This window comes from Phocoena phocoena, chromosome X (genome assembly GCF_963924675.1).
Source record: "Phocoena phocoena chromosome X, mPhoPho1.1, whole genome shotgun sequence".
NCBI classification, from domain to species: Eukaryota; Metazoa; Chordata; class Mammalia; order Artiodactyla; family Phocoenidae; genus Phocoena; species Phocoena phocoena.
This window is the reverse complement of record NC_089240.1, coordinates 71,690,072-71,704,145: the sequence shown is the minus strand read 5'-3', so window position 1 is coordinate 71,704,145 and position 14,074 is coordinate 71,690,072. Positions and strand designations below refer to the sequence as shown.

Here is a 14,074-nt window from a genome sequence, read left to right as displayed (position 1 = left end):
TTATTTGTAATAGCTCAAAACTGAAAATAATTCAAATGTCCATTAACAGCAGAATGGATAAATAACTCATGATATATTCACCCTCTAGAATATCACAGAGCAATAAGAATGAATGAACTAGCATACATGTGTAACGGCTGAATCTCAAAAACAATATTGGGTGAAAGAAGCCAGACATAACAGAGTAAATACTGCCTTATTCCATTTACATAAAGTTAAAAATAGGCTAATTAATTTATGGTGGAGAAGGAGCAAAGGGGAGGGCTTCGGGGCTGCTGGTAATTTTTTTTTTTTAATTTGGCTGCTGGGTGAACAAGTATGATCACTTTTGAAACTTTACCAAACTGCTTATGATTTGTGTACTTAACTGTATGTATGCTATACTTCAACTGAAGAAAGTTTTCATAAAGGAAAGAAAAGTAATTCTTCTCTGAGACTTACACCACCCATCTATTCATCCTTAGCACCTGCCTCCTGGTCACTTCATCGCATTGAAGATTTAGGATACTGGTTAATAGTCTTCTTCTATACTCTAAATCCTGCCATAACTCTGAATGACTTTAACGTCCATATGGCTGAACCACTCAAAAGCCTCACCTCACTCTTCTTTGACCTCACCTTTTTAGACCTTCATATTCACTCCACTGCAGTTACCCACTCCATGAGTACACCCTGAATTTACCATTTCCCAGAACTTGTTAATAGCTAAAATCATAAACTCAACAAGCTTTTCTCTGACTACAACCTCCTATTTCAGCTTTGTTTTCCTTACTGCTTTACTCCTGTTCTTTAAGCCAATAAAACTATCTACCACAGAAAACTTTTTGAGGGAATTAAATGAAATAATGTGCATCAACAGCGTAATACAGTGTCTGACCCATAGGAAATACTCAATACATGGTAGCCATATTTCAATATTAAGTATTCTATTAGAAACAAGTATCTTTTAGGATGAAAATTTTCCTCAAATTCACTCAATCTCTGGCATTAATGAAATCTAGCTTTTGACACTACATTCCTCCCAATCCTTTTAAATGAAAGCCAGTCGTCCAGACATTCTCTCTGATTCAAGAGGTCAGGAGGAGAGATCAGTACAGTACTTGTTCTCAAGGCTAATTCCACATCAGTGTTCCACCATCACATTTGCTCAAAAAGTTCTTATCTCTCAAAATGTATGTAAACTATTTTCAGAGTTATCTACCAACTTTCAGGACTCCTTTCTACCTTATTCATTGTTATTAATCTCTGGGGCTTCAAAATTAACACAGATCAGCATTTTTGTACCTCGGCCTCACAGATGCTTCCTCAAGCTTAAGCCCCATGATCCGAACTCAGACCATAGCTATTTCAGATCCAGATCTACCACTTATGACTGAGTGACTGTGTCAAAGTTACTCAACCTTTCTAAGCTTCAGTTTCTTCACCTTTAAAATGCTGGTAATAACAGTACCTAGGTATAGGGCCACTGTGAAGCATAAATGCGAAAATTCACATAACGTGCTTAGCAAAATGCCTAGCACAGTAAATGTTCAATAGCATAATAGCTGTGATCACTATTATTAATTCTTACCAGTTCTTGGCATATTTCCACTTGTCTCCAAACCTGCTCAGGTCTCCTGAATTTTTTTCACCAGTTTTATTGAGATTTAATTGGCATATAGTCTCCTACTTTTTTAAATGAAAAGAAACTTTCCTGGAATTTGCTACCCCCAACTCAAGATTTCTTCCCTACCTTTTGCTGCAACATTTCTCTAAAGAGTAATGTACACCTCCCTTCCAGAGGAGGCAAGGAGTAGTGGAAAGATCAGGGACTTTGAAGCCAAATATATCTGTGTTTGAACCTGGTTCTTCCACTTGGAAAACCCAGAGCAAGCACTTTTTCTAAACCTCAGTTTTTTCATATGTAAAATGGGGATACTACCCATTTCTTAGGGTCATCAAGATTAAACTGAAATAATACATGTAAAGCAGGTGGTCAAAGTAGGTGCTAAATGAATGCCAGTTTCCCACCCCTTATCCTTTCCCTAACCCCTTACAATCTAGGTTCTCACTCTACCACTTTACCTCACTTCAGCTCTTATTAGCATTGTGACTTTGGGCAATTTAACTGAATTTTCTAAACCTTAGTTTTTCATTTGTAAAATGGTGATCATTATCATCTACAACATAAAGTTGTCTTGAGAATTAAGTGAAATAACATATGCAAAGTATTTTAGCATGGTGCCTGGCCTTGCAGTAAGCACTTAATAAATGGCAGCTACCAGTGACTTATTAATAGCCAAATCAAAAGACTGTTCAACTCGCTCCTTCTACTGTTCAACTCGCTCCTTCTCTAGGCTTCAGTGACAACACACTATTCAGGTCTGCTTTTTAACCACTGACCATTCCTTCTCTCTCTGCACTCCCTCCATGATGTCTTTCTTTATTCTCTTCAACCAAGTGTGAACTCTCTCTTCTGAACCCTCAGATCACTTTGTACTTCTCCTGAGAACAAGGCACTTCCTCTACTCTGAATGACAATCATTTGTTATATGATACATCTCCACTACTTAATTTAATATCTTTTATGTCCATTGCCTGGCACTTATTTATTCATGTAGAATTTATTGAGTCCCTAATATAGCTCATATATGTGCTAGGTACAAAAATTAACATATTATAATTACTGACCTCAAGTAGCTTATAGTTTAGGAGGATAGAATACACAAGTAAATAGTCTACTATATGCAGTATGATAAGTCCTATGGTAAAAGTATGCCCAGAATCCTCTCGAGCACAAAGAGGAGTTACTTAAATCAGACTGGGGAGATCTGGGACACTATCTTGGAAAAGGCATTTTGTATTCAGCATACGGGGAGGCAGTACACAAATCCCTGTTAAATGAACGAGTGAAATATGAATAGGAACTAACTAGATGAGGATGGGAAACGGCACTTCAGGCCCAGAGAAAGAGCAGGGAAAAAGGCTTGGAGTACAGATATTAGGAGAGTTCCTGAGAGACAGGAAATGAAGCTGGAAAGCCAAAGCAGAGTCGGCTCTTCCAGACATAGGAGCCTGACCTGACCCTAGAGGGCAGATGATGGAGTGCCAATAAAGATTTTTAAGTAGTGGAAGGGCATAATCAGATTTACATTTTAGTACTCTGGCAGTGCAGGGGGAAGTTAATTCCATGAGAGCCAGGCTAGAGGCAGCGAGTCCAGTTAGAAGGGTGTTGTGATAATTCAAATAAATTCTGAAAGCAGAAATGGAGTGAGAATGGCGAATCAAGACGGATACTGAGCCTGAATTATTCATATTTGTATCTCCTGCAAGCAGTGCATTTTACACTTAAAACCCGCTACAAATATCTACCCGTAGGTATTTGTCTACTCATAGATATTTGTCGACTACTGTTACTGAAACCCACTTAGGGAACTGCAGCTAGCAGCCACATGTGTCACTTCCTGTACACAGATTCCTAAGTAAAGGCACCTTTTCCCATTACAGAACTCAAAAGAAACTTAGGTTTGTCATTCAAACCCGTAAAATAACAACAGTGAATACAAACCCAGGCACTGCAGAGAGACTTGAGACGTCTCTATCCTGGTCTATTTCACCCGAAATAATGTTTGAACAAAGTCCTTCAAAGGGTCATGAGGCCCCGCCCTATGCACCCAGACAAATGCCCAGGATTCTTTTCTCTGTTTCATCTCAAGACCCAAGTCTGTTCGCTGCTCGTCGCCTGGCGGGCCATTTTCGCCCAGCTGTTTCCCAGTTTTCACCCTGCCGCTGTGTAAACAGTCAACAGCAGGGGATTGAGGAGAGAGAACCGCCCCAGGCTGAGGAAACTCTAAAGGGGAGAAGCAGGTGTCTTGAGGCTTCAAACGTTAAAGATTCCCTGACCTTGCCAATTCTCTCGCAACCCCATCTCCACCTCGCCTCTTGCTGTGGGACTCCCTTCTGAAGTTAGGAGGATCCCTTCTACAGTTATCAGAGGGCTACCAGCATCCAGAGAAACTAAGCAAAGTAACTTTTACTTACCCTAACGGCCGCCATAGCTGTAGCGCTCTCCGCCCAGGTCTTCGCACGGAGAGCGGAAAGGGACAAAATAGCTCAACTAGGCACCGCTCAAAGTAGCCCCACCCAGTTCCGCCCCTCGCCGTCGGCTCCGCCTTTTCTCCGCCTTCCTAGTGCCGCTCTAGGAAGTTGCACAAGTTGGCCCTCTCTCTCCGGGGAAAACGGTTCAACCCTGTGGTTGACTGTCGCTATCCCTGATAACACCTTTCAGAATATTCTCCATAGTCCATTTGAAAGTTACTTTGCTGGGTGCAGAACTTTTCATTATGTTCGTTTTTTTCAGGCATATGTGATTTGTCTAGTTGAGGACTTAAAATCCAAGTCCGGCTGCCTTAATAAATAACTGTATAGTCACAAAAAGAACATGTTACCTCTGCAATACGTGGGCAAGTTCATACAGCCTAAGAGTATGTCACTAAGTGCCTGCTACGTGCCAGGCACTTGTTCAAAGTACAGACATAACGTAATGCCTTCCCTCACGGAGCTTGTGATTCCAGGGGGAAAAGAGAAACAAATAAATGTTACAAAGTGCCAAATGCTATGAAGGAAAATAAAACAGTATGGGGATGGGTTGGGAATTTATTGATTTAGATAGATTAGGGAAAGGCTTTCTGATAAAGTGACATTTGAGAAAAGTCCTGAAGGAATTTAGGGAAGAACCTTCCATGCAGAAGGAACAGCAATGAAAAAGGCCGGTGTATCAGAAGTGGCTACATCTGATGGCACTGACTAATTTAACGTGAGAGGAAAAGTATATGCAGCTTCTTAAATTTGCCCCTAGGCATATAATAAATCTCAGGGACCTCTGATGGCCATACTAAAGAAAGCCCCTTTACTTCTCATGGTCAAGAAAAGCTGAGATTTTTAAAAGCTAAACTCAAAGACTGATTCCCTTGGTTTCTAAAATTATTTCAGTTGAATTTATACCTAACCTTGATAGGTCACTTATTTAAAAATTTAGAACTTTGAGCAGGAGAGAGTGGTAGTCTGACATTTTAAGGGGACTATCTGGGAGGATCTGGAGGGCTAAGACTATTCAAAATCCCTACACCTTTCTCTCTGAACTACTCTTTATTCCTGATACCAATTCCTGTATTGGTCAGCATTCTTTGATTACAAGCAACAAAACCCGGGCCCCCTGCACTGGGAGCACAGAGTCTTAACCACTGCGCCACCAGGGAAGTTCCTCATTCAAGTTTTTATTTGCATTTCCCTGATGTCTAATGAAATTGATCACCATTACATATTTCAATTGGCCATTTTGATGTTATCTTTCATAAAGTGCTTATTCAAGTTTTTAGCCCACTTTTTCTATTCTGTTGTACATTTTTCTCATTTATTTGTAGGTGTTCTTCAGAAGACTGTATACACGCACTTTGCCAGTTTTATGTGTTGTTAATATCTTCTCTCACACTGTGGCTTGCCTTTTTATCCCTTCAATGGTGTCCAGAAACCAACCCTGCTGGACGTGGATCTGGGACTTCCAGCCTCCAGAGCTTAGAAAATATATTTCTGTTGTTTAGGCCACCCAGTCTATAGTATTTGGCTGTGGCAGCCTAAGCAGACTAATACATTATTCTTCTTATATATTGCTTAATTTCATTTGCTAATATTTTCATTAGGATTTTTACATCTATGTCCATGATGGTTATTGGTTTGTAATTTTCTTTTAAGACTTTGGTATCAGTGTTTTATTAGCTTCATAAACAAATTGGGAATTGTTTCCTCTTTATTTTCAGGAAAAGTTTGTTTAAGATTGGCATTATTACTTCCTTAAATATCTGAAATATTTCACCAATGAAGCCATCCAGGCCTGGAGATTTCTTTGTAATAAGGTTTTTAGTTATAAATTCAAGCTATTTAACATGCTCTCAGATTTTCCATTCTTTCTTGTGGCTGCTTTGCTGAGTTGTGCACAGTCAGTTCTACAATAACACTTATTTAAAAACGTGAATTTGTTCCAAAATGGTGGATATATTAGGAAACAATTTGAAAATTACATACATTTCATGTTCACTCATGCACTGTTTCGTCCATAAGAAACACGATGTGAATGCAGAAAACAGCACCCAGCACAAGCAGACTGTGTAAGAATGCACAAAACACACACACAGACTCCTCAAACATCTACCAGATACCTTGGTTCACTCAGGTGTTACCTACAAAATTGTGTTTTGTTACTATTTTTTAATTGTGAATTTTTCTATGTAAGTAAACAATATCCTAAACATCTCTAAACACTCTGGCCCCCAAACGCCAAGCACTGCATGAGAAAGGAAAGCTTTAACTATCAGGTGAAGTTTGAAGTAACCAAGAATTTTGAAAGAAGTGTGAGAATATGTGATATCTCCTGAGCAGTAGGTGTAAAGAAATATGCATTTTTTGGACCTTCTGAGACAATACAGTGAAAATGAAGGAAACACCTATGTCTGGAAAAACTTCAAGAAATACAAAATCAGTAATGAGACCTAAAGTAATAGAAGAAATGAAAAAATTGATGAATCTATGGATTGAAGACTAGACAGTAAAAAAAATTAAGAACAACCTTTCTCACATGCAATGAGAAGGCACTATCTATACACGAAGGCCTTAAAAGAAAATTGTCAGATCCTGCAGAAGTGGCTCCTTCAATGATGGTTTGGTGATTTAAAACACTGTTGCGGGCTTCCCTGGTGGCGCAGTGGTTGAGAGTCCGCCTGCCGATGCAGGGGACACGGGTTCGTGCCCCGGTCTGGGAAGATCCCACATGCCGCGGAGCGGCTGGGCCCGTGAGCCATGGCCGCTGAGCCTGGGCGTCCGGAGCCTGTCCTCCGCAACGGGAGAGGCCACGACAGTGAGAGGCCCGCGTACCGCAAAAAAAAAAAAAAACACTGTTGCAATTTCCAAAGCTTTCAGCCCTGGGTGAAGATGTGATTGCAGATTTAAAACTTGCAGAAGAATTTCTAGCAGTGAAACACATGATAATTGAAGAAGAAGGATTACATTGGATTACATTTTCAATTTTAATGAAACAGTTATCTATTATATATGCATCTCTTGAAGGGCCTACATTTGAAAGAAAGAATAATATGACCTAATATTTAAGGCTGTGAAAGATTGCAAATTTTGATAACCCTGCTTTAAACTACTTCACAATGACGCACAAGCTGCAACCCTTCCTACATCCACTGCTATAAGCAAACTTCAGTTGACTTTCCTATGTATTGTATGTAGTATTTATATATTTCTTAAAAGTGTGCTAGCATGTTTATTAAGTTCCTATCTTTTTGTAATGGGTCACTGATGAAGTGTTTGGGTGTTGTGCCTCTAATCTCATTTTCTCCATAAGATCTTCAGTTTTTATTCATGATTTCATGGTGCATTGATTTTTAGGGATTCATATGTTGAGTTATAGTAGTACTGACATCTCATTTCACCTTAGTTGTCAAATATGTTGGCACAAAATTATTCATAATCTGTTAACCTAAATGAGTGAAGTACAAGACATGTAAGAAATATATAGCTTTTTTTGGTCTACCTTTTATTTTCCCATTTTTGGAAAAAAGGATACAAAGAAAACAACACTAGTGCAATGATCAGTGGCCCCTGGTACTCAGCCTCAGCATCAGGAAGACAATAGAAAGAGAGAGATATTCTGACAAACGTTACAGCAGTTCCTTCTACTCAGTTCCAAGTTTTCAAAACAAAGTATTCTGATATTTAGATATTTAGACCACACTCATAGTCTGCAACCTAAATCCTGGACGTTATGAGTAGTAGGAAGTGGCAGGAAGTCCCAAGTCTTGTGCTCATTTTGTATTGTTGTTACCGACCAGGGTTCCTGGACTCTTTAATCAATAGAAATTGATATAAGGCCAGACAAGAAAATTCAGACAAGGCTTTATTGCGGTTCATGCTGCTGCATGGGGGAGTGAGAACAGGAAACATGTTCCCTTGCTCAATTCCTGAGGGGGGGCAAGCTGGTCCCTTAAATGGGGTGAGGGTGGGGGCAGACTCGTGGGTTAGGCAAGAGGGGTGGCTTAGGTGGTCTGCTCACCCCTTTGGTGGTGCTATCTGCAGGGATCTTGTGAAGTATCCTGCTTTTGCCCCGACACCTCAGAAGTGGCAGTTGGGTTTTGGTCTTTTTGTATCTTGTTGCTCATAATTTGCCTCAACTGTGCATGTATGCAGTTATTTTTAGTCCCTTAGAGTTTCCTTGTATTCTGTTGCTCGAGGAAATATTTGTCTAGGTGCAAGCACTGCAGCAAAGGGTCCCAGGTCCAAGCCTATCTCATTGCAATACCTTGAGGCACAATATGGCAAGGTTTCCACTCAGGTTAAGTGGCCTAACCAGGTGAGTCATCTCCAAGTTATGGTGCTGGTATGAATTCTCCATTTAATAAGAGATTTTGGGCACTTGCACAGTGCCCTTCATAGCAACGCACTAGCTGCAGCACCTTCCAGACTATAGTTTATGGGACTCAAGGTTATGGCCAGGCATATGAACTTCAGGACACAGAGCCTATTTAATCTGTCTTTTGCCCCACTCTTTCTACTCACTTTTTCTTTAGAATTTTATTCATAAAAGCTTTCATTCTAAAATGTCTCCCCCATAATAGGGCCTGATGATCATGAGAAAGAGCCTGATGTCCCCAGTCCTTCACAACACATTAACTTTTAATTTTTTACATCTTTTCCCAAAGTCCTTGGAAATAGAATTTTCCTTCACTGGAAGAGATGAATAAATACTCCACAATTTGTACAATTAGTGTCCCTCAATCTAGGATAGAAGAGAAGCTCATCGTTCAAGCAGAAAACCGAATCCCATAACTATTATGCTCTGCAGCAGTTGGGTTTCATGAGATGAAAAAAAGAAATGTGATCGATCTTGAGTAAATTTCTGTTTATTACAATAAAATGTGCCCAAGGACAGTTGTATAGTGGAGCAAAGGAGGATGTGAATTGATGATGAGTTCAGTTTTGGATGTGCCAAGTATGAGATATTTGTGGGACATTCAGTTACATATTGGAGCTTGGATGAGAGGTCTGAACTGTCTACAAAGATTTTGGAATCTTGTATATAGGTGATCAACAGATGAGGTTGCTCATGGTGAGCATAGAGTGGTCTTTCTCCCAGTTATCTCTTAAGGCTATTTGGAAGTTTTAGAGTAAAAATATGAGAAAATAATTTTGTTCACATATTCACCAATTTGAGATTTTAGATTAATATTTTTACAGAAATCTCTTTATAGTCTTAATAATAATTGTAGACTCAAAGGTTATGTGTGCACATCAAGGACATTTTATTTTATTTAATTTCTAGTTAATGGTTTGTTTTCTCTTGCTTAGTATATTTTCCAGTATTTGCATTTTATCTTTAGATTTGTTAAATTTGCATTTTATTGTTACTAATTAGGTTGCTTTAGGTCTTCAATTAACAAAAATTTATCATTGGTGGAAGAGTGTGTCAATAATATGTAAAAGAGTTGTTAAGATAGTCTAAGTACTACAATGAATAACCTGAAAACCACAAGCCATAACAATATAAATATGGATAGTGAACATAACTTTTATGTTTTTCTCTATTTCTGTATCAGTTGAAATTTCTTCTGATGTATTCATGTATTACATATTTAATAAAAATAAAGATATAAAAAGGTGAAGAATTAGTGAAGTGTTAGAGAAAACAGTATAAACAACTCTTTCCCTATGGACAGAGGTAAGACATTATTAGTTAATTAATAATGAGACATTAATTATTAATAAGACTTCCTTATTATCTAGAAGGAAAAAATAGTAGTATATTTTTAGTATACTTTTTGAGCAAATATAGACTATTGGTCATTATGCACTTAGACACATGAATCTGGAAATGTGATAATTTTGCAAAAGTAGCATAAGTAGCTTTTAAAAAAAAGGAAAAAAGGTACCAGGAATTACAATGGTAAATATCTAAAAATTAGATTTCATTGGACCAGTGATGCATTCACTCCGAATCCTTAGGATGTTGTCCATTATGAGAATTATGAAAATAATGGATTGATTTTATTTATGCTTTCGTGCCATGTTCAGAGTACATTCAATGTAAACTGAGTTTTTCTAAAACAAGTACAAAGTAATTATTTATGAAATAAAATTGATGACTTTTTTCTCTAAAAGTTGGGAAGAGACCAAAACAAAGAAGCATCATTCAAAGATGTACTTATCATAGGAAACAGAGGAAAAGACTTCCTTTTGCTAAGAACTGTGTAAAGCTAGCCACTAAGCATTTGTACAGAGAGAACAAACTGTTGGTAAAATTCCTCTATGAAACCATACTGTTACACATTGCATAATATCAAAGATATATACAAGACAGGAGAGAAATTATTATAAAGGATGTGCACAAGGCAAATCTTCATGACTGTGGGTTAGGTATTCTATATTTCCTGTATATAGTGTTTCCCAGATATAATACCAAAAATGAAAACACAAAAAGAGAAGATTAAGTTGGACTTATCAAAGTTATAAACTTTTGTGCTTCAATGGACACCATTGAGAAAGTGAAAAGAATATGTATATAAAATATGGAGAGAGAGAGGATGGGAGAGAAAAGTTTTGCAAATCATATAGCTGAAAAAGGGACTTTTATCTAGAATATGTAAAGAACTCTTACAACTCAATAGACAACCTAGTTAAAAATGAGAAAAGAACCTGAAATGGCATTTCTACAAAGGAGGTTTACAAATGGCCAACAAGTGCATAAAAGATGTTCAACACCATTAGTCATCAGGGAAATGCAAATCCAAATTGCAATGAAACATCACTTCACACTCACTTTTTGATTAGCTATAATTAAAAAAATGGAGAATAACAATTGCTGGTGTGGATGTGGAGACAACCCTCCTATACTGCTGATGGAGACATAAAATGGTATAGCCACTTTGGTAAATAGTTTGGCAGTTCCTCAAATTGTTAAACCTAGAAATAATTTATGAGCCAGCAATTCCACCATTAGGTATCTAATCAAGAGAAATGAAAAGTATGTGCACACAAAAACTTGTGCACAAATGTTCACAGCAGCACTATTCATAGTAGCTAAAAAGTGGAAACAAGCCAAATGTCCACCAATTGATGAATGGATAAACAAAATATGGTATATACATTAAATAGAGTATTATTTGGCAATAAAAGGGAATAAAGTACTTATATACACTACAACATGGTTGAAACTTTAAAACTTTATGCTAAGTTAAAGAAGCCAGTCACACTAACTGGAATAAAATAAGAAGTGAATTTTTGTGAAGTCTAATATTCTTGTATGTTTTCTAAATGATGATTTAAATTATTTGTGTAACAGGCAAGTTTTATATATATATATATGTATATATATGAATTATATATATGTAAAATATATGTAAACATGAATTTATAAAATTCATGTTATCTAGTAGCCATCCATATTTATCAGATAGGAAGAACTGCATACCGTTCATTTTTAAATGTGTTACAAATAAATGCAGTTTTATAAGTATAGGGATGAATGTAATCACATTTCCCCTAACTACTCATCCCATGATTATTCATACTTTTTTTCCTTTAAACACACAGCCTAATTCCAAAATAATTGGTCACAATTATCTTTCCTCCTCCATATGCCTGTGTATGATGAGGTCTTCAAAGGGAAATAACCATGTTAATAAAATGTTTATTGTCATTGTTTTCTTATTATAGTTTTTCAATAAATATTTGTTGCCTAAATAAAATGATGATATCTTTTTAAAATAAAAGGGAAGCCAGTAGCAAAAGTCCACATATTGTATGATTCCACTTATATGAAATATCCAGAATAGGGAAATCTATAGAGACAGAAAGTACATTAGTGTTTTCCTAGGGCTGAAAAGTTGGGGGGAAATGGAAAGTGACTGCTAATGGGTAAGGGCTTTCCTTTGGGATTATGAAATGTTCTAAAACTAGATTGTGTCAATGCTTGCACAATTCTGTGAGTATACTAAAACAATTTTATAAGGGTGAATGTTTATATAACTTGTATCTTAATAAAACTGGTACAAAAGAGTATGTGCTAGCATACATTTTCTTTACAGTGATGTGAAACCACACATATGCAGAACATGAACTATTTCTTGAAATAAGTCCAATTCTTATAAGAGAGAAATGTTCTACAGTCTTGTTGGGTACATCACTAAAAGTGTATTACACAGAAGAGATCTTTTGATTAGTTAATTATATTGTGAGTTAATTATATATATAAACTTGAAAACAATCATAGAACTAGGACATTGGTGGCCATGTGAATCTAAATGTTTTCATATACACTCCAACAAAGGACTAAAATCAGCTAGGGGTGTAAACAAAACCACACATGACCCATGTCTTAAGCATTACTAGGAAAGCATACCACAAATCACGTTGATTGATTTGCATACGTTGATCATCCTTGCATCTTAAATAAAAATCCCATTTCATCATGGGGTTTAATCCTTTTAATTCACTGTTAAACTCATTTTGTTAGTATTTTATTGAAGATTTTTGCATCTATGTTCATTAGGAACATTGACTTGCAGTTTTCTTCTGGTGTCTTTATCTGGCTTTGATATCAAGGTGATGCTGGTCTCATAAAATACATTTGAAAGTGTTCTGTCTTCTATTTTGGAAGAATTTAAGAAGAATTGATATTAATTCTTCTTTGAATGTTTGGTAGAATTCACCTGTGAAACTATCTGGTCCTAGACTTTCCTTTGTTGGGAGGTTTTCAATTACCGTTTTAATCTTATTTGTTATTGGCCTGTTCTGGATTTCCAATTTTTCTTGTTTTAGTCTTGGAGGCTTGTATATTTCTAGGAATTTATCCATTTCTTCTAGATTATCCCATTTGTTGACATAAAATTCAAAATAGATTTTTATGATCCTTTTTGTTTCTGAGGCAGCCATTGTCATATGTCCTCTTTCATTTCATTTATTTGAGTCTTCTCTCTTTATTTTTCCTTAGGTAATCTAGATAAGAGTTTATCTTTTCAGAAAACCAACTCTCAGTTTTATAGACTGTTTCTTATTGCTTTTCTACTCTTTATTTATTTCTACTCTAATCTTATTGTTTCCTTCCTTTTGCCAACTTTGGGCTTAATTTGTTCTTTTTCTAATTTCTTGAGGTGTAAAGGTAGGTTTTTTATTTGAGATTTTTCTTCTTTTTTAATGTAGGTATTTATCACTATGAACTTCTCATTTAGCACTGCTTTTACTACCTTTCATAAGTTTTGGTATGTTGTTTGTTTTTCTTACAATATTTTTAAAATTCCCTTTTGATTTCTCTTTGACCTAATGGTTGTTCAAGTGTGTATTATCCATGTATTTGTCAATTTTCCTGGTTTCTTTCTGTTATTAATTTCTGATTTCATTCTACTGTGCTCAGAAAAAGTACTTGGTATGATTTTAGTCTTCTAAATTAGTTAAAACTTGTTTTGTAACTTAATATGTGATCAATCCTGGAGAATATCCCATGTACTGCTGAGAATAAGGTGCTTTCTTCCACTCTTGAGTGAAAATTCTGTATATGTCTGTTAGGTTCACTTGGTCTATAATGTTATATAAGTCAGCTGTTTCTTTATTGATTTTCTGTCTAGATGTTCTATCCATTATTAAAAGTGGGGGTATTGAAGTGTCCCACTATTATCGTATTGCTATCAATTTCGCCTTTCAGATCTCTCAATATTTGCTTTATATATTTAGGTGATGTAACGTTGGGTGCATATATATTTATAATTATTACATCTTCCTGGTGAACTGACCCACTTCCCATTATAATGACTTTCTTTATTTCTAGAGACAGTTTTTTATTTTAAGAATTTTATTTTATTTTATTTTTAACATCTTTATTGGAGTATAGTTGCTTTACATTGTTGTGTTAGTTTATGCTGTAAAACAGTGAATCAGCTATATGTATACATATATCCCCATATCCCCTCCATCTTGTGTCTCCCTCCCAACCTCCCTATCCCACCCCTCTAGGTGGTCACAAAGCACCAAGCTGATCTCCCTGTGC

At 36.5% G+C, this 14,074-nt stretch overlaps 1 protein-coding gene across 1 annotated transcript in view; it reads right to left on the bottom strand.

Annotated features, from left to right (window-relative positions):
• The window catches only part of APOOL (apolipoprotein O like), a 117,400-nt gene extending 116,078 nt beyond the window's left edge, over window positions 1-1,322 (bottom strand). Inside the window, exon 1 of the mRNA XM_065900205.1 lies at window positions 1,285-1,322. Within this exon, the coding sequence (XP_065756277.1) occupies window positions 1,285-1,322 (38 nt within the window). The remainder of the gene's footprint in view (window positions 1-1,284) is intronic.
• Between the last annotated feature and the right edge of the window lie 12,752 nt (window positions 1,323-14,074).